A 21,401-nucleotide genomic window follows, 5' to 3' on the forward strand; every position below is an offset into this window, starting at 1 on the left:
AAAGGCATTTCAAACTAAACCCCTATTCAGTTGGTAATTGTTTCTCATTCTCATGGCACCTCAGTGATCAAACCATGCATTCTGATGCTGATTTATTTACAGTGAGTTTTGTGATCCTACGATGCTGTGAATGCTGCTCACGTAGTCAGCCCCATGACCGCCTGCAAATTGTCTGAAAATAAAGCCTCTCTGTTTAAACAGAGGAAACAGATGTTTTAGTTTTGAAATAGTAAACAAAGCTGCTTAGATTGTTTTATTTTTTTTATTTTTTATTATTATTATTATTGTATATCGATGGCGATTGTATTGTACTATATACACTATATTGTATATAGTACTCAATGGCGCCGCACATGGCTGCTTCAGTGCTTGGCTCTCCAGTGTTTGTGCTGTTTTTGTTTGTTTTTCCTGTTTTTTGTTTAACAAACACGATCAGTTTCACCAGGGATGAACTGCTGAACATTCGGCAGAACACACCACAAGATCTTTTACCGGATTTAAATTATTCAGACGTTTTACTGAACGTTGTTATCGGAGGAGCGGCGGCGCTGATCAATCGCTTCAGGACGCGCAGACGGGGGAAGCGAGCGGGAGCGCTCGTCAGACTCAGGAAGCGCGGATTTCGAACGCCGTTGCCTAGCATCCATCTTGCAAATCTCCGCTCTCTTCCCAACAAAACAGACGAACTCCTTCTGCTTTCTCGGACAAATAAGGATTTCACACACTCTGCTGCTCTGCGTTTCACGGAAACCTGGCTGAATGACGCCATACCGGACAGCGCGCTCCATCTGCCGGGCTTTCAGCTGTTCAGAGCGGATCGCGAATCAGAATCAACTGGGAAATCGCGCGGCGGCGGGACATGCTTTTACATCAATGAACGATGGTGTACAGATGTAACTGTGTTAAAGAAGATGTGCTGTCCTGATCTAGAAATGCAGTTTGTCAACTGCAAGCCGTTCTATTTGCCGCGGGAGTTTCATTCGTTCATTCTGGTCAGTGTTTACATCCCTCCGCATGTGAGCTCAGCTTTACAGAAACTTGCTGATCAGATCACAGACACAGAACAACTACACCCAGACTTTGTTTTAATCATTCTTGGGGACTTTAACAAAGCCAATCTCTCCCGTGAACTGCCAAAATACAGACAGCATGTTACATGTCCCACAAGAGACAGCAATATATTGGATCACTGTTACACCACAATAAATGATGCATATCACTCTGTTCCACGAGCAGCTTTGGGACGTTCTGATCACTGTCTGGTTCATCTTATACCGTCCTACAAGCAAAAACTTAAATCTGCTAAACCTGTAGTAAGGACTGTGAAGAAATGGACCAGTGAAACAGAGCAGGATTTACAATCTTGTTTTGACCTCACTGATTGGAGTGTTTTTGAAGCTGCTACCACCGATCTGGACGAACTCACAGAGACCATAGCATCCTATATTAGTTTCTGTGAGGATATATGCATTCCTACCAGGACTTATTTAACATTCAACAATGATAAGCCATGGTTTACAGTAAAACTCAGACATCTTCCTCAGGCCAAAGAGGATGCCTACAGAAATGGGGACAGGGTCTTGTACAATCAGGCCAGGAACACACTGAACAAAGAGATCAGAGCGGCTAAAAAGACCTACGCTAAAAAGTTGGAAGACCAGTTTACTTCCAACGACTCAACTTCAGTGTGGAGAGGTCTAAGAGCCATCACGAACTACAAGACACCATCCCCTTGCACTGAGGCTAATCAACGACTTGCTAACGATCTGAATGAGTTTTATTGCAAATTTGAAACCCCCGACACCCATTCTGACCATCTCCCTACACAACCATTAACACATCCTGCAATCCCACCCTCCACACCTCCTGCTCTTCAAATCTGTGAAGATGATGTGCGCCAGGTCTTCAAGAAGAACAAAAGAAGAAAAGCACCAGGCCCAGATGGTGTTACACCAGCCTGTCTGAAAATCTGTGCTGACCAGCTGGCCCCCATCTTTTCACAGATCGTCAACATATCCCTGGAGTTGTGTGAAGTGCCTTCCTGCTTCAAACGCTCCACCATCATCCCCATCCCAAAGAAACCCAAGATAGCAGAACTTAACGACTACAGACCTGTGGCTCTAACGTCTGTCGTCATGAAGTCATTTGAAAAACTGGTTCTGGCTTATCTGAAGGACATCACTGGACCCTTACTGGACCCCCTCCAGTTTGCTTACCGAGCAAACTGGTCCGTGGATGATGCAATCAACATGGGATTGCACTTCATCCTGCAACATCTGGACAAAACAGGGACTTATGTGAGGATCCTATTTGTGGACTTTAGTTCGGCATTCAACACCATCATCCCAACAGCCCTTCAGACCAAACTGACCCAGCTCTCTGTTCCTAGCTCTATCTGTCGGTGGATCACCAGCTTTCTGACAGATAGGCAACAGTTAGTGAGACTGGGGAAATTCACATCAAACAGCTGCTCCACCAAAATTTGTGCCCCTTAGGGATGTGTTCTCTCCCCTCTGCTTTTCTCCCTGTACACCAACGACTAAAGTTTGCAGACGACACTACAGTCATCGGCCTCATCCAGGACGGTGATGACTCTGCTTACAGACAAGAGGTTGAGCAGCTGGCTGTCTGGTGCAGTCTTAACAACCTGGAGCTGAACACGCTCAAAACAGTGGAGATGATCTCGGACTTTAGGAGAAACCCACCTGGACTTTCCCCACTCACCATCATGAACAGCACTGTGACTGCAGTGGAGTCATTCAGATTCCTGGGAACCACCATCTCTCAGGACCTGAAGTGGGACAATCACATTGACTCCATTGTTAAAAAGGCCCAGCAAAGGTTGTATTTCCTTCGCCAGCTGAGGAAGTTTAACTTGCCACAGGAGCTGCTGAAACAGTTCTACTTGGCCGTCATTGAGTCTGTCCTCTGTACTTCAATAACTTTCTGGTTTGGTTCAGCAACAAAATCAGACATCAGAAGACTACAGAGAACTGTTCGGACTGTTGAAAGGATTATTGGTGCTCCCCTGCCCACCCTTCAAGAACTGTATACATCCAGAGTGAGGAAAAGGGCTCAGAAAATCACTCTGGATCCCTCACAACAAGTCATCCCACCATCTGGCCGGCGCCTCAGAGCCGCAAACACCAGAACAGCAAGGCACAAGAACAGTTTCTTCCCCCAGGCAATCTACCTCATGAACAGTCAAATGTTCCCTACTTATGCTTATAAACGTGCAATATCCTTATATTTATTTGTTAACCCTCCATCCTAGAACATTCCTTCATCTCACTCAATCCTATTCCATTATCATTTATAGCACAATTGTTTATACACTTATTTATTTGCCAATTTGTAAATCTCTTTTTTTTTCTGTGTGTTGTTGTCTCTGTGTACTGGAAGCTTATGTCACTAAAACAAATTCCTTGTATGCGTAAGCATAGTTGGCAATAAAGCTCTTTCTGATTCTGATTCTGATATCAAGCTCAGTGTTAGTTCAGTCAGGCCACATTTGCATAGTGCTGCAACCGGCTGATATGGTCAGCTGCCAAATCACTCCAATCACTATCATTCTCTTATTAGACAGGGGACATATATGTATATGCTCTTGTATGTTGTACTAATTTTGGAGCAAGGAACCATACCTCCAAAAATAAATTGTGTTTCAACAAACTCAAGTAACTTGCCAAAGTGGTCCTGTCTGAAATAATAAATATTAAAACATTTTATTGCATAGCTGCCATAATAACAGTCCATTTCAAATCTTTCTTCTTTTTGTTCTTAACAGCTCCCACCTGATGTGGTAAAGTGATGATGAAATAGTGTTCCAACAAGTTAGATTAAGCATTTCAGTCATAAAAGTGTACATCTTTAAAATGCATGCTAATTACAGAAAAGTGCAAAAGGCAGTGTTCAGTGGTCAGCAGTGGTCATAAAATATTAAAATAGTAATTTGTAATTAATCTGTTCTTGTAAACTCAGAGGTATGTATTCAGACGCCAATTAAATTGTAATTTAACCTTGATGTTAATCAAAAAAAAAAAGGGAATTTTGACAAGTGGTGGGTGAAAAAACCCTAAAATTCTGGAATCAGCCATAAAATCATTGACTAACCCCCGTAAATGTTTACATTCCCATGAGAAACAATTACCATCCAAACAGGTCTAAGTGTCATGAAATACTTTTTCTGAGATTTTAGCAGAGGTGTTTGTGTTGAACATCATAGAAGAAAATCTTAGCATCCAATAATTTTAACTGTTGGAGAAAAGTAGTTAATTTGAAGCTTTTTGCACTATTTTTATCTTCTGGGTTTAAAATTCACATTGTGTTGACGTCACAATTTGTGACACAGCACAGGACTACAGTACATTGATTATGCGTCAGTGTCTATTAAATTATTCATGAGACACTTCGCTTAATTATTATAATAACAGCTTGTGCTGATTTGCTATGACAGATGCTTTAGACTGTGAGATGACATTGTATACATTAACTGAGATAAACGTTCATGGATCGAAGAAGAGTGTTGGTTTTTGCATTGTAATAAGAGTTCATCCCAAAGGTGATTCATTTACTTGGTGAGCATAACTGTTTTTACAGCTCCTTGACATAACCCGTCAAAATTCTTATATAAATGCAGCAGAATAAGCCTTAAAAAGTTATCATATATGCAACAGCGTGTTCATATATTTGTTTTCGATACAGAGTGCAAATGACTGTGCATTTATTTGTGTGTTTAACTCATTGGGAGTTAAATGAAACTGTCAAAACCCGAAGCTGTGTGTTTTCTGTCTCCGCTCTTCCCCCTCCACTCACACCACGCCCACTTTAAAAAAAAAAAATTAAACTGTGGTGAGAACTAATCAGTGCTGAAACGGGGGTTTGATGACCATTTAAATTGCACTGTGAAGAGAGCTGGCTGATGACATTTAAAATAAACCTTTCTTCCTTTATTATACTAATGCTGAAGGGTCTCATCTGGTGTCTATCTTTACTGTATAATCTAAAAAAAGGGGGTAAAACATTTTAATTAAAATCCTACGAAGATGGTTAGCTTGTTGTAGACCAATACAAGCTAAATTCAGAGTTAGGGTACTTGGACAGTACCTGGTCTTCCTCCCCTCCTCCCTCTTCATCATATTTCAGGATGCTGTCTCTTATGTCCTCCTCTGGGTCGATCAGCAGCTGCTTGACCTGCCGTTCTTTATCTCTCCTTTTCATCCACATGACAAACAGCAACACAAGGACTACACAGAGAGAGTTATTATTACAAATATAAAAAGAATAGTTTTCCTTATCAGCACTGACTTCTGAAAGGGTCAATCTGAAGAAAGGTGTTATGCAGATCTCTCAGGTACTTTTGGGAAGTATTCGTTTCTAACCCTTACCGTTATTATCATAAATGTAAATACAACTTTTACATGTTCAGATTTCTTAAATCTGCACATAATTAAGTCACCTAATTATAAGCCGAACAAGCATTGTGATCCTGTATAAATATTTAACCATTTATATTTCCTTTTGCATTACTGTAATGAGAATATATATATATATATATTTTTTTTTTTAAGAAAAATATAATTTCCATTTTTTATATTGGAAGAAGCATGATCTGAACATGTTCTTGAGATTGAGCTGTAAATGTGGCATACAGTATTTGACTCACTGAGAAGGGTGATGATACAGAGCAGGAGGGCAATGATCGCTCCTGTGCCGAGTCCAACACTCATGATGCGCTCCTGATCCGTGCAGTCACCATTATGATCACACTGACACACCTTCACTCGCAGATACGAGGTGTTGGACAGAGGCATGTCACCAGAGTCTGTGATTATAATGGGAATCCGATAGATTCCACTCTCCAGAAAGTCAATTTTAAGAGAGAGTTGTGCATATTCACCTAGGAAATGGATTAGACACTATTAAAGCAATACTTATGATTATTCATATGTATTTCCCTGCAGGTGTGTTATTTTTGTTCTTGAATCTGTATGAAAATAAGAAATTATTTTAAGAAAGTGTCTACACTGGAAGTATCCAAAACACTGTGACAGTTTTTTTCTGTTTGACGTTTTACCAAAGAGCAATATTTATATTTTACATTAGTGTGTCTGTAGTAACCAGCATGTCACCAAAGCAAGCAGTTGGCGCTAGTGAGCATCCAATATAATATAACTTTTCAAGAGAAGTCAAGCTGTTAGGACTGTTCCAAAGTGCTCAGTAGCAAAATTCTAATCTCACTTAATAAATCCTTACATTTATATATCACTTTTTTAAGCACTCAAAGCACTTTACATTGTCAGGGTCTACCTCCGCATCCAGCACCAGTGTGCAGCATACACCTGGATGATGCTACGGCAGAACATATTGTGCCAGAATGCTCACCACACATCAGTTTATTGGTGGAGACGACAGAGTGATGAAGCCGATCAGCAGACATGGGGATTGTTAGGAGTTCATCATGGTCAGAGGCCAATGGGTGAATTTGGCCATGATGTTGAGGTCACACCTCACTACTCTTTTCAAAAGATATCCTGGGATTTTTAATGACCACAAAGAGGAGAGCCTTGGTTTAACATCTCATCCGAAGGACATCACAGAGGTCAGTTAATTCTCAGCACATGGATACTCTTTCACCTAGATATTACACTATAGAGACTGTGTCTGTTCCAAGATAGTGCATCTTTCTGTTGTTTTTTTTTTTGTTGTTGTTGTTGTGATTTTCTCAGGCTCATGACAATCTTTCACAGATACCCAACTCTATGAATTAATTGTATAAATGCAGGAGGAACCGACTGTTTCCTGAAAAGTTAAGATGGCATTTTCTATTAATTTTCATAATGCCTACTAAAACAGTGCTAATAAATGCAACACTACTTTGTTCACTGCGGTAACCGGGGCAACAGCTCTACTTCTGCTAATCTATATTTGTCATCTGCTGACAGACAGTAGATTTATAATTTCAGATTTTTATAATGTTGAGATTTTTTAGAATGCATATTAGTTTATGTAGAACAGTTTTTTGAAGCAGCTAAAATATGTTGTATCATCCTTTAAAGGGGGGGTGAAATGCTATTTCATGCATACTGAGTTTTTTACACTGTTAAAGAGTTGGATTCCCATGCTAAACATGGACAAAGTTTCAAAAATTAAGTTGTACGTTTAAAGGAGTACTCCTTCCGGTTGGTCACAAGTTTCGGAAAGTTTTTTTCGAGTATGGCTCTGTGTGACGTTAGATGGAGCGGAATTTCCTTATATGGGTCCTGAGGCACTTCTGCCGGAAGAGCGCGCGCTCCCGTATAGCAGAGCAGAGACATTCACTGATCAGAGTGAGAGCGAAATGTCACAAAAGAAGTGTGTTTTTTGTTGCGAGGGCAAGACAACCCTGCACAGATTACCCCCCCCCCCCCCCCCGCCCCAAAAAAAAAGCATTAAGGGACCAGTGGATGAAGTTTACTTTTACAGAGCATCAACGGAGCTTTGCAAGTGTTTTTGTTTGTTCCCTGCATTTCGAAGATGCTTGTTTTACAAACAAGGCCCAGTTTGAAGCCGGATTTGCATATCGTTTATTTCTTAAGGATAATGCAGTCCCAACGAAAAAGGGTCACGATCGTGTGTTGGAACCGCAGGCGGTGAGTAAAACTGCTTCAAATATCTCTGTGTTGTTAACTTCATCAAACTGCACTTTCCACATGTACACCAAATGACGACATAAAGTGGAACTTAGTCATTTTCCAAAACCGCTAAGCAAATATATACAGTGTCAGTACATACCACATAGAGACGTCGTTGCTGCTGCTGCTCTTGTTAAATTTCAGCCTCTGGATCTGATTCTGGATCATAAATATACGGCTGAATATGACTGTTAGCCATGGTTTGTTTTGGATGATGGTTTTTTTTTCCTCACGGTAAAGTCACAGCTTCCAAACGCGCTCGTGATTCTTTAGCTCCGCCCACACGTCACGCTAGAGCTGTAGTCAAGTCCGGCTTTGTCGAGTCCAAGTCAAGTCCAAGTCCAAAAGTTTTGAGTCCAAGTCCAAGACCGAGTCCAAATGAAAGAAAAAAGGGTCCTCTTCAAGACCACATACTTAACTACTGATAATGTTTGTGATGCGATATCTCCTATTCTAAGAAAATCATTTTACATTGTTATTTGTAATGATCAAAAAGCATGTGCAAAGTAACAACTCTGTAGGACAGGGGTTTCCAAACTACATCCTGGATGGCCAATGTCCTGAAAAGTTTAGCTCCAACTGGCCATAAAACACCTGGAAGATTAGTGTGTCTAGTAAGAGCTTGATTAGGTTCAAGTGTGTATAATTAGGGTTAAAGCTAACAGGGGCGTTACACAAGATCCTGGGCCCTATGCATAGGCAGTCCTGATGGGCCCCCATGGCCCCCACCCATGAAAATATCCAGGTAAAAAATATATATTTCAGATTCATACTTTTCAAGGGCCCTCTCTTCCTTTGGGGCCTTGCTAATGAGTACTGGTTTTACCCCCAGTCCGACCCTGGGAGCTAAACTTGGATAAACAAACAAAGTTTGGAACTGTAAGGTCAAATAATTTTTATGTACTTTATTTTTTGTTGACATTATATCTGTGGTCAAAAATGTATATGACTATGCCTAATTGGCACAGTGCACAGACACGCAAAGCTCGGCATATATGACAAATGCGCGCAGCAAGGCTAGAATGGATACGTTTGGCTCTACTGGACATGCGCACATAAATACAGCGACATTTTTGTCATACTGTGCTTGTGCTTGCATGGACTAGTCGAGCTCTCTCGGAAACAATCGACTACTCCAGCATGCATTAACCATAAAGCATACAAAGTGTTTGCAAGTACGACGTGAATTTTAGAATTACAATATTGCGTGGAGCTGTTACTATATGACCTTATCTATGTTGCATGTAAAAATAAAATATGTAATGTAATAATTAGGGTTGTGCCGGAAGCCGAATGGCTTATTCGGAATGGCACGGATAATGGCTTAAAAAACGAATAACGCTCAAGGAATAATTCTGCCTGAATACTCGGCTAAAGCTGACAGAGTCTGGTGTTTGCTAGATAACAGGTGAGCCAGGGGATCAGCGCCAGAAGTGAATGAATGTAAACTTTATGAGTGAAAAGAGAGCAAATCAAACACCGCATTGTTGTCGCCTCTCTGTTTATCTCTCAGAAATCAGAGCGTTGCAAGAGTAATTTTACCTATTATAATACATCATAGCTACACGTTATATTATTTGTATATATTTAAAAGGCAAATATCGAAAGCTTAGGCTACCATGATACGAATGAATGGAATAAGCACAGCGCGCTCACCAATCAAACAGCCGTGCTGCGCGTCTCAGTCTCTCAAAAACCAAATCAGTTCTCTCTCAAGAGTAGGCTAATAATCAACTTCGATACGGATACATTGTCTACTTGTCCTACATGTTTGCATATTTACCTTTTGCTGGTTTGCGCGGAACACACACATCTGTTTAGTGAAGTTCATTAACATTAAGACTCGCTCAAAGTGTTCTGCGTAATGAGAATGTGTGCATTGAATGGATTCAGTCGTGTTCAAATGATCACTAAACGTTTGTCATGACATCTCTCTGCTTGCATTATAAATATTATTTTAGAAATTAATAATAATTTCAGTTTAACACGACATACTTGTTCAGTGATAACTACGAAAAAATATATAAAAAGTCATAACAGTCTTATCAAGTAACTGTATGATGTTGTATCCGAATGCAGATAGGAAAAATGTTGTGATTGTTACAGATACAAATACTGGCTGTTACATGAAAATTTAAATATGTAATGTCATATATAAAGTTTTTAAAATTTACATATGTAATTGTTGCATAAGGCTATACATTAATACGCGTTTATTGATAAAAAAAAAAAGAGGCTATCTGGGTGTAGACGTAAATAAAACACAATCTTACAGGTAGAAAATTAAATTAGAAACATCTAAACTTTTCAGGTCGCAGTAAGTGCACCACTGGTCATGCACATCCTTTCCTGGAACAATACTGAAAGCTAAGATGGAGAAACAGATGATCATAGTTGTACAAGGATAGCCATTTTGTAAATGAATCTATTAGCAGAGCTACTGCAAGTGATTTTAAGTGCTGGAATTCCATTTATTCTTTGCTGAAACTTCTGCGTCATCATGGAGAGCGGGTCATGGTTGCCCAGCAACAGCAGACGCCACTGGAGCGCAAGCGCAGGCTACAGAGTGCTTTGGAAATAAGGAGAGCGGCGCTCCTAGCGTTTTCCACACGTTTTCAGTCGCGACATCATGCAAATGTGGTTTTGTTTTGAAGGAGAAATTTTTTATTTTATTTTTTTGCTGGACTCGGTCGAGACCAACCAGAAGACTTGGCAAGTCCAATGGCCAAGTCCGAGACAAGTCCGAGTGCAAATTCAACGAGTCCAAGACAAGTCCGAGACGACAGAAAAATGTCTCGAGTCCGGACTCGAGTCCAAGACCGGACTCGAGTACTACAGCCCTACGTCACGCCTCCAGCCGGTCGTGTTTTTCCGGGAAAAATAGGTACAGACTATCTTTCTCTTATAAATATAATAAAACTAAAGACTTTTTGGAGTTATGAAGGATGCAGTACTACTCAATAGGTACTCAAGATTAACAGGAGACTGAGTGAAAACGAGCATTTCACCCCCCCTTTAATATATTAAAATAATTTAAAGGCTGAAATGTGAGGTGTGTCATTTTATAAAACCTTTTTTTGGGGGGGGGGGGGGGGGATCAAAACTTAATTTGAACATGTAGTACATGTCAGTAGATAACATGTTATAAATATTTTTGTTAGTTTACAATCCGGCCAATTTCATTTTTTAAAAAGTATTTTGCAATTAATAAATGGTTAGAGATCACTGTATTACATGCTGATTTCCTATACCAATTACCCTGAGAAGGTTTTTTTTTTTTTTTTCTTTCTTCATTTTCTTTACCATTTACTTTTGTTTTAGTTTGGTTTAGAGGTACAGACATTTTGTACCAAGGGAACAGATTAAATTTAACTTTTTATTAAATTAAATTTAATAAAAGAATTACATTAAACTTTTGGTTTAAACCCCACCCGCATCTTTTTTTATCCAAATACCTCTGGATCTGATTCTGGATCATAAATATACGGCTGAATATGACTGTTAGCCATGGTTTGTTTTGGATGATGGTTTTTTTTTCCTCACGGTAAAGTCACAGCTTCCAAACGCGCTCGTGATTCTTTAGCTCCGCCCACACGTCACGCTAGAGCTGTAGTCAAGTCCGGCTTTGTCGAGTCCAAGTCAAGTCCAAGTCCAAAAGTTTTGAGTCCAAGTCCAAGACCGAGTCCAAATGAAAGAAAAAAGGGTCCTCTTCAAGACCACATACTTAACTACTGATAATGTTTGTGATGCGATATCTCCTATTCTAAGAAAATCATTTTACATTGTTATTTGTAATGATCAAAAAGCATGTGCAAAGTAACAACTCTGTAGGACAGGGGTTTCCAAACTACATCCTGGATGGCCAATGTCCTGAAAAGTTTAGCTCCAACTGGCCATAAAACACCTGGAAGATTAGTGTGTCTAGTAAGAGCTTGATTAGGTTCAAGTGTGTATAATTAGGGTTAAAGCTAACAGGGGCGTTACACAAGATCCTGGGCCCTATGCATAGGCAGTCCTGATGGGCCCCCATGGCCCCCACCCATGAAAATATCCAGGTAAAAAATATATATTTCAGATTCATACTTTTCAAGGGCCCTCTCTTCCTTTGGGGCCTTGCTAATGAGTACTGGTTTTACCCCCAGTCCGACCCTGGGAGCTAAACTTGGATAAACAAACAAAGTTTGGAACTGTAAGGTCAAATAATTTTTATGTACTTTATTTTTTGTTGACATTATATCTGTGGTCAAAAATGTATATGACTATGCCTAATTGGCACAGTGCACAGACACGCAAAGCTCGGCATATATGACAAATGCGCGCAGCAAGGCTAGAATGGATACGTTTGGCTCTACTGGACATGCGCACATAAATACAGCGACATTTTTGTCATACTGTGCTTGTGCTTGCATGGACTAGTCGAGCTCTGTCGGAAACAATCGACTACTCCAGCATGCATTAACCATAAAGCATACAAAGTGTTTGCAAGTACGACGTGAATTTTAGAATTACAATATTGCGTGGAGCTGTTACTATATGACCTTATCTATGTTGCATGTAAAAATAAAATATGTAATGTAATAATTAGGGTTGTGCCGGAAGCCGAATGGCTTATTCGGAATGGCACGGATAATGGCTTAAAAAACGAATAACGCTCAAGGAATAATTCTGCCTGAATACTCGGCTAAAGCTGACAGAGTCTGGTGTTTGCTAGATAACAGGTGAGCCAGGGGATCAGCGCCAGAAGTGAATGAATGTAAACTTTATGAGTGAAAAGAGAGCAAATCAAACACCGCATTGTTGTCGCCTCTCTGTTTATCTCTCAGAAATCAGAGCGTTGCAAGAGTAATTTTACCTATTATAATACATCATAGCTACACGTTATATTATTTGTATATATTTAAAAGGCAAATATCGAAAGCTTAGGCTACCATGATACGAATGAATGGAATAAGCACAGCGCGCTCACCAATCAAACAGCCGTGCTGCGCGTCTCAGTCTCTCAAAAACCAAATCAGTTCTCTCTCAAGAGTAGGCTAATAATCAACTTCGATACGGATACATTGTCTACTTGTCCTACATGTTTGCATATTTACCTTTTGCTGGTTTGCGCGGAACACACACATCTGTTTAGTGAAGTTCATTAACATTAAGACTCGCTCAAAGTGTTCTGCGTAATGAGAATGTGTGCATTGAATGGATTCAGTCGTGTTCAAATGATCACTAAACGTTTGTCATGACATCTCTCTGCTTGCATTATAAATATTATTTTAGAAATTAATAATAATTTCAGTTTAACACGACATACTTGTTCAGTGATAACTACGAAAAAATATATAAAAAGTCATAACAGTCTTATCAAGTAACTGTATGATGTTGTATCCGAATGCAGATAGGAAAAATGTTGTGATTGTTACAGATACAAATACTGGCTGTTACATGAAAATTTAAATATGTAATGTCATATATAAAGTTTTTAAAATTTACATATGTAATTGTTGCATAAGGCTATACATTAATACGCGTTTATTGATAAAAAAAAGAGGCTATCTGGGTGTAGACGTAAATAAAACACAATCTTACAGGTAGAAAATTAAATTAGAAACATCTAAACTTTTCAGGTCGCAGTAAGTGCACCACTGGTCATGCACATCCTTTCCTGGAACAATACTGAAAGCTAAGATGGAGAAACAGATGATCATAGTTGTACAAGGATAGCCATTTTGTAAATGAATCTATTAGCAGAGCTACTGCAAGTGATTTTAAGTGCTGGAATTCTATTTATTCTTTGCTGAAACTTCTGCGTCATCATGGAGAGCGGGTCATGGTTGCCCAGCAACAGCAGACGCCACTGGAGCGCAAGCGCAGGCTACAGAGTGCTTTGGAAATACGGAGAGCGGCGCTCCTAGCGTTTTCCACACGTTTTCAGTCGCGACATCATGCAAATGTGGTTTTGTTTTGAAGGAGAAATTTTTTATTTTATTTTTTTGCTGGACTCGGTCGAGACCAACCAGAAGACTTGGCAAGTCCAATGGCCAAGTCCGAGACAAGTCCGAGTGCAAATTCAACGAGTCCAAGACAAGTCCGAGACGACAGAAAAATGTCTCGAGTCCGGACTCGAGTCCAAGACCGGACTCGAGTACTACAGCCCTACGTCACGCCTCCAGCCGGTCGTGTTTTTCCGGGAAAAATAGGTACAGACTATCTTTCTCTTATAAATATAATAAAACTAAAGACTTTTTGGAGTTATGAAGGATGCAGTACTACTCAATAGGTACTCAAGATTAACAGGAGACTGAGTGAAAACGAGCATTTCACCCCCCCTTTAATATATTAAATGAATTTAAAGGCTGAAATGTGAGGTGTGTCATTTTATAAAACCTTTTTTTGGGGGGGGGGGGGGATCAAAACTTAATTTGAACATGTAGTACATGTCAGTAGATAACATGTTATAAATATTTTTGTTAGTTTACAATCCGGCCAATTTCATTTTTTAAAAAGTATTTTGCAATTAATAAATGGTTAGAGATCACTGTATTACATGCTGATTTCCTATACCAATTACCCTGAGAAGGTTTTTTTTTTTTTCTTTCTTCATTTTCTTTACCATTTACTTTTGTTTTAGTTTGGTTTAGAGGTACAGACATTTTGTATAAAGGGAACAGATTAAATTTAACTTTTTATTAAATTAAATTTAATAAAAGAATTACATTAAACTTTTGGTTTAAACCCCACCCGCATCTTTTTTTATCCAAATACAGACACAATTATTTTGCTATTGCAGCATATACATATGTCCCTGCTGCACAGCCATTATGCTTCCTGTCAGCCATCCTGTTCCTGCTAGACATCGACTGATTACAATGACTTCAAAACGCAAAATTTAAGTATTGTGGATTTACTATTCAGCAGTTCCATGATAAACTATTTAGAAGTGGGTGATGTGACCAGTATCTTGATTATTATTTTGATATGACTCATTTTCAACCACAAATTTGTATTGACCGAATCTCTCGCCAGTTTGTAATGTAAAATTAATAAGAGTTTATATATATATATATATATATATATATATATATATATATACTTATTATTATTATTATTTTATGTTTAAAACTATGAAGCCCTAGAGCCCAACTGAAAACTCCTGTGTTGTAAGTTTTGCAAGCCTTTACCTCAGAAATACTTAAAAATCAAAGAGAAATGGTACATTATTTTGCATTGGAGAGACAACTTTTCCTCCTCATTTCAAAGGTCTGCCAGTAATAGCAAAAGACCAGCTGTGAGCTAGAATCTAGACTTCAACAACAGAAACATATTTGAATTTGAATAGCAAAGTAATCGTATTAGTATTATGCAAAATATATTGTTATTTTATTTATTTATTTTATTTTTTTAACAATCCAGAGACCAGAAATACCACAAGCTGGCTTTTATGTAACATTGAAATAGATTTACAAATAAAATGCACAGCAATTAATTCATATGTACTAAAAAAAACTAGTTTTTAATTATGTCAAAAAAGTAATGTGGTATCAACTAAAGATGTGCTGTGATGCTTCGTGGGCTTCCAGTGTAGACAGCTTGTGATCACTAAAATGAAAATTTCATTGCACAAATCTGGTGTAGAAACTTATCAAGAGGCAGATGAGATGCAGTTTTCTGTGCATTTCTGTTTGTGTGTATTTTCTCACCACTGAGACGCGTGATTGTCCAGTTCTTCCTGACATCGCTGGGTTGTAAAGGCAGCTCAAAGGAGAAGGGTCCAGTGTTGGGGTCCATGTCTGCATCCAATGCTGTGATATTAATGCCATTGTTTTCAGGTTTTTCACACATCTCTGCCTCTGCCGGGAAAACCTCTGGAGCATTATCATTTATGTCCAGGAGAAGGATCTGCAGAGTCCCGGTGCTGCTGGCCGGAGGAATCCCTGGAGACCAAACAGACTCATGATGAGCAACAGGAGAACAGGAACATGAACATGAACATACTGCCAGCAAACTCAAGATATGATTCATAACAAGATAAGGAGGGTGAAATACGTATTGCAATATGGGTCAATACTGAACTAAATTTCTAGTCAGCAGTATTTACTATAGTATTGAAAATATAGGGAATATACAAGGAAATTAACTGGTTGAAACTGGTTCTTTAGTAAAAAACTCAGATTGACACTTAGACTTGAGAATAGACTCTTTCAATACAACATTCTTGGTGTGAATAGTGTTAAAAGTTATTACTAAATCAAATGAGTTGTTTGCTCTATTCAGCTGAAATATTCAATACAATGGTTATGTTAAAGTGCATGAAACCCTGGTCCTTCACACCTCATATTTGAAAAAGACTCAAGAAATTGAAGTGGAGTAAATATGCTGAAAAGGGGGAAAAATAAAATAATAATAAAAATACTTGACTACAAACTTCCTAGCATTTTATTATTAGAAATAATCATAATTAAATAAAAGCCATTGAATGTGTATTTAAGCTTTCCAGGGTTATTAGTCAATAATACGGAGCCCCTCTGGTACCACTTTGTCAAAAAAAAAAAAAAAAATTATATATATATATATACACTAACTAACTCGTGGCCTCAAGATACTAACTCGTGGCCTCAAGATAGTGAAGTGTCTGACACATGGACCCTTTGTTATTAAACTGGACCCTGTACTGTAGTGCAATGTAATACTTCACATTCTGTGCAATATTATCTGTTTTAATATTCAGTGTAATATAATTTGCTGCAGTTCTGTTTCTATTTATTTACTAGTACTGTTCATCACAATCAATTCAATTCTGTTAATACAGTAATGTAAATCTTGTAGGCTGCATTTCCATAGTCCTTTATAATTCTTCTTCATATTTTATAGCATATATTTATACTTTTTACATGTATATAGGCTACTTGTTTATTTACCAACTTCTATTATTATTTATATTCCTTTAAATGTGCACATCAACTGTGACACAAGAATTGTCCCCCAGGTTATCAATCTCAATAAAGATCAGAGTATTTCTGATTCTGATTTTAAGATAGCCTATAGTAGTGTGCAAACTGGTTCATTAATTATTGAAGTGTTTCACATTTTGGAAAAGCATGTTTGTGTAGCCTACGATAAAACGTCAGAAGAGGGCATTCTAGGCTTAGGTCACGGTACCTCCGTCTGGCTGTATGTATTTATGTGTATTTCCCGGTATTTCCCAGTTGACGGCAAGGAGTTGCGGGATGAAAATGCGTTAGATGATCATATGAATAATTGTGACAGCGTTGGATTCAATACAGTTACCCAGTCACCCCCCATTTTGGCATGGAGACAGAAATGACATATCCAAAATAAAAAGGTTTCTGCTCATGATTCTTTCTGACTAGATACATAATCAACATTTGTTCACAAAGCTGACATTTCAAAGTTTACTGTTCAGGAATCAGAATTACTCAGACTGGTATGATAATAGAGATATATAAGCTCAAACATAAAAACAAAAATAAAAATATTAAAAACATTTTTTTAAATGTATTAAAACAATGTTGATGTAGGATATTTTAGAAACACAGTGTAGCTAAAGCCACAAGTCTATCAATATTCAACTGAAATTTCATAATCTAATTTGTAAAACTGTGAATTTGAAATGACAAATGACATTATCAGCATTATTCTTTTATCATTATTCTTTTTTTAAATTTCACCTTTATTAGCCTTTTTTGTGGTATTTCAAGCTTTACAAAGCCACCAAGCTGCAATCTCACTTCAGTCTCTGTATGCATTAAGCCCTTATTTATCAAAAGTCTTACTATAAAAATACAACAAAACATTTTATTATGACCTTACATGAATTATTGTGACAGAAATGCATTATGAAGAAGAACTGCACCTGCTATTAATTGCATTACATATGTTAGGTAAATGTATATTTATTTACAAAAAATAAAGAAGATATTTTAGTCCCTAAAATGTATATTACCAGGTCAAAATTGATGTGTGATTGATTATTCAGCACATCCTGTGATTAATTAAATTAAATAGCTTGAAAATGCATCTAGTGCATCAGCTCTCCTCATTCCCATGTCATACAGACAGCCTGATAGCTGCACATAAAGAAATACACAAACATAAGAAAACAAATATCCTTTTGTCAGTCTTCAAACATACCGCTGTCAATGGCGAGGAACGTAGATGTGTAGATATTGTCTTGAACAAATGGAGACTCTCTGTCTAAAACAGCGATAGTTGTGATCCTTCCGCTTATGGGATCAATTCTCAGCCAGTTTGCAGGGTCAGACAGCATGCTGTACCTAAGAAGAGCATAAAAATGTTAAGATATACTAAAATCGAGGTTACATAAGATTTATATTCATTACATGTATTTTATATTACTGTTTTTTACAAAAGTTAGTTTTGGTCTTTAAATGAGATTTGTTGGACATCAAATGATCTCTTAAAAGAGAGTTAGAGTTCTTGATTGTCTCTCCGGTATATTTTTTTATTCTCCTCAAATATGCAAGAGTGATATTTCATTCAGCAGTTTGTGTGCACCTGAGGCTCTGCTGCTCGAAGCGGTCTGGATCCTGAGCAGTGAAGACAGTGATCTCAGACTCGGCCTGCATGCCCTCCTGCAGTCGGAGCACTTTAGGGTTGGGCTGGAAATATGGGCTCTCGTTGACATCTGTTACACGAATGGAGACGGTGGCTGTGGACTGACGGGGCAGACGGATGCCTTTGTCCAGAGGAACCTCATTTAGTGCAACCACCATCAGCACAAATGATCTGTTGATCTCATAGTCAACGGACTGAAATAAAGATGGAAAAGAAAGTGGGAAAATTAAAAAAAAAAAATCATATGATTCAGCAATGTAGCCAATCCATCTAAAATAAGGAGTATTATATTATATTCTTGCTTTAGTTAGTCCTCTCCTCTCCTCTCTCACGCTGCAGTTTTTCACAAGTTCATCAAACAACCGCAGTAAGAATATTTCATCAAGCACGGTGAGTAATGGCTTCTCCTGCAATTGTTATTTGCACCTCTTGCCACATGTACAGTTTATCTATCTCTGTCGCTGATGAGGGATTCACATGTGATAAATGCAGGGAAATAGTTAGGCTGACAGAGAAGATTTCAGAATTAGAGACACGCATCCCTTTCGTTTGGATGCGTCTAGCTCAGGGACTCCTGTACATTGTCCGGTTCCAGCAGAGCCCCTGCAGCAGGGCAACTGGGTGACGGTGAGGCAGCGTAGTCGTGGGTCAAAACACCGCTCTTCTGTTCCGATCAAAACATTAAACAGGTTCTCCCCACTCAGTGATGCACCCACTGAGAAACCTGATGAAAGTGCTCTAGTTATTGGCGATTCTATTGTACGGAACGTAAATATAGAGACACCAGCCACCATAGTCAAATGTTTACCGGGAGCCAGAGCGCCTGACATCTTGGCAAATTTAAAAGTGCTGGCTAATGCTAAACGTAAATACAGTAAGATTGTTATTCATGCCGGCGCTAATGATGTTCGACTTCGCCAGTCGGAGATCACTAAAAATAACTTTAAAGAGGTGTGTGAACTTGCAAGCACGATGTCAGACACTGTAATATGCTCTGGTCCCCTCCCTGCTTACCGTGGTGACGAGATGCATAGCAGATTGTCATCACTCAATGGCTGGATGTCTAAGTGGTGCCCACAGAATAACATAGGTTTCATAGACAATTGGACGAGCTTTTGGGGCAGACCTGACCTGTTTAAAAGAGATGGTCTTCATCCCTCCTGGGGTGGCGCCACTCTTCTGTCTAGAAATATGGCACATAGTCTTAGTGTTTATACTTGACTAACTGGGGCCCGGGTCAGGAAGCAGACAGACTGGCTAAACCGACCGTCTGCTAGCTGCCTCCCGTCACAGAGGTCAGTTAATTCTCAGCACATAGAGACTCTTTCACCTAGATATCACACTATAGAGACTGTGTCTGTTCCCCGAACTAGAAAATACAAAAAACGTCCAAACCAAGTTAAGGTTAACAATTTAATTGAGGTTCAACAAATAAAAAACAAATGCAATATGGATAAACAAATGATAAAGATTGGCTTATTGAATATCAGATCCATTTCTACGAAAACACTTTTTGTAAATAATATGATAACTGATCATAATATAGATGTGCTCTGTTTGACAGAAACTTGGCTAAAACCTGATGATTACATTATTTTAAATGAGTCCACCCCCCAAGATTATTGTTATAAACATGAGCCGCGTCTAAAAGGCAAAGGGGGAGGAGTTGCTTCAATTTATAACAATGTTTTCAGGATTTCTCAGAGGGCAGGCTTCAAGTATAACTCATTTGAAGTAATGGTGCTTCATATAACATTATCCAGAGAAACCAATGTTAATGATAAATCCCGTTATGTTTGTACTGGTTACTGTATACAGGCCACCAGGGCACCATACAGACTTTATTAAAGAGTTTGGTGATTTTACATCCGAGTTAGTTCTGGCTGCAGATAAAGTTTTAATAGTTGGTGATTTTAATATCCATGTCGATAATGAAAGAGATGCATTGGGATCAGCATTTATAGACATTCTGAACTCTATTGGTGTTAGACAACATGTTTCAGGACCTACTCATTGTCGAAATCATACTCTAGATTTAATACTGTCACATGGAATTGATGTTGATAGTGTTGAAATTATTCTGCCAAGTGAAGACATCTCAGATCATTATTTAGTTCTGTGTAAACTTCATATAGCCAAAATTGTAAATTCTACTTCTTGTTACAAGTATTGAAGAACCATCACTTCTACCACAAAAGACTGCTTTTTAAGTTATCTTCCTGATGTATCCGAATTCCTTAGCATATCCAAAACCTCAGAACAACTTGATGATGTAACAGAAACTATGGACTCTCTCTTTTCTAGCACTTTAAATACAGTTGCTCCTTTACGCTTAAGGAAGGTTAAGGAAAACAGTTTGACACCATGGTATAATGAGCATACTCGCACCCTAAAGAGAGCAGCCCGAAAATGGAGCGCAGCTGGAGGAAAACAAAACTAGAGGTATTTCGTATTGCTTGACGGGAAAGTAGCATATCCTATAGAAAAGCATTAAAAACTGCTAGATCTGATTACTTTTCTTCTCTTTTAGAAGAAAACAAACATAACCCCAGGTATTTATTCAATACAGTGGCTATATTAACGAAAAATAAAGCCTCAACAAGTGTTGACATTTCCCAACACCACAACAGTAATGACTTTATGAACTACTTTACTTCAAAAATCCATACTATTAGAGATAAAAATGCAACCATTCAGCCGTCAGCTACAGTATCACATCAGACAGTGCACTATAGACCCCCTGAGGAACAGTTCCACTCATTCTCTACTATAGGAGAGGAAGAATTGTATAAACTTGTTAAATCATCTAAACCAACAACATATATGTTAGACCCTATACCATCTGTCAAGTGTTTTCTTAAACTGTGCGCTCTCCCACACTTGAAAAAGATAGGTTTCACTATTTGAAGAATTTAAACTGGATTCCACTCAATGAATAGGCCTTGGGAATTTCTTTCATCCATTTATTGGCTTATAGCATTAAGCCATGTAGGTGAAAAACCTTTAAAGATGCAAATATTGTAAAATCACCTACAAACCCAATACAATGCATAACTTAACAGATTTAACATGACTCAATTATAACTTTTTTACACAAACATTAGTAGCTTAAGTTAATGAACCATGAATATTTCACCAGAC

General features: G+C 38.4%; 1 protein-coding gene across 1 annotated transcript in view; it reads right to left on the reverse strand.

The window, feature by feature from the left end:
* The window catches only part of zmp:0000000625 (cadherin-2), a 124,962-nt gene that overhangs the window by 20,612 nt on the left and 82,949 nt on the right, over nt 1–21,401 (reverse strand). Inside the window, exons 10-14 of the mRNA XM_052547486.1 lie at nt 18,201–18,454; nt 17,817–17,959; nt 15,365–15,598; nt 5,666–5,899; nt 5,107–5,246 (exon numbers count right to left, since the gene is read on the reverse strand). Of these exons, the coding sequence (XP_052403446.1) occupies nt 5,107–5,246; nt 5,666–5,899; nt 15,365–15,598; nt 17,817–17,959; nt 18,201–18,454 (1,005 nt within the window). The remainder of the gene's footprint in view (nt 1–5,106; nt 5,247–5,665; nt 5,900–15,364; nt 15,599–17,816; nt 17,960–18,200; nt 18,455–21,401) is intronic.

The sequence above is a fragment of the Carassius gibelio genome, chromosome B2 (genome assembly GCF_023724105.1).
Source record: "Carassius gibelio isolate Cgi1373 ecotype wild population from Czech Republic chromosome B2, carGib1.2-hapl.c, whole genome shotgun sequence".
Lineage (NCBI taxonomy): Eukaryota > Metazoa > Chordata > Actinopteri > Cypriniformes > Cyprinidae > Carassius > Carassius gibelio.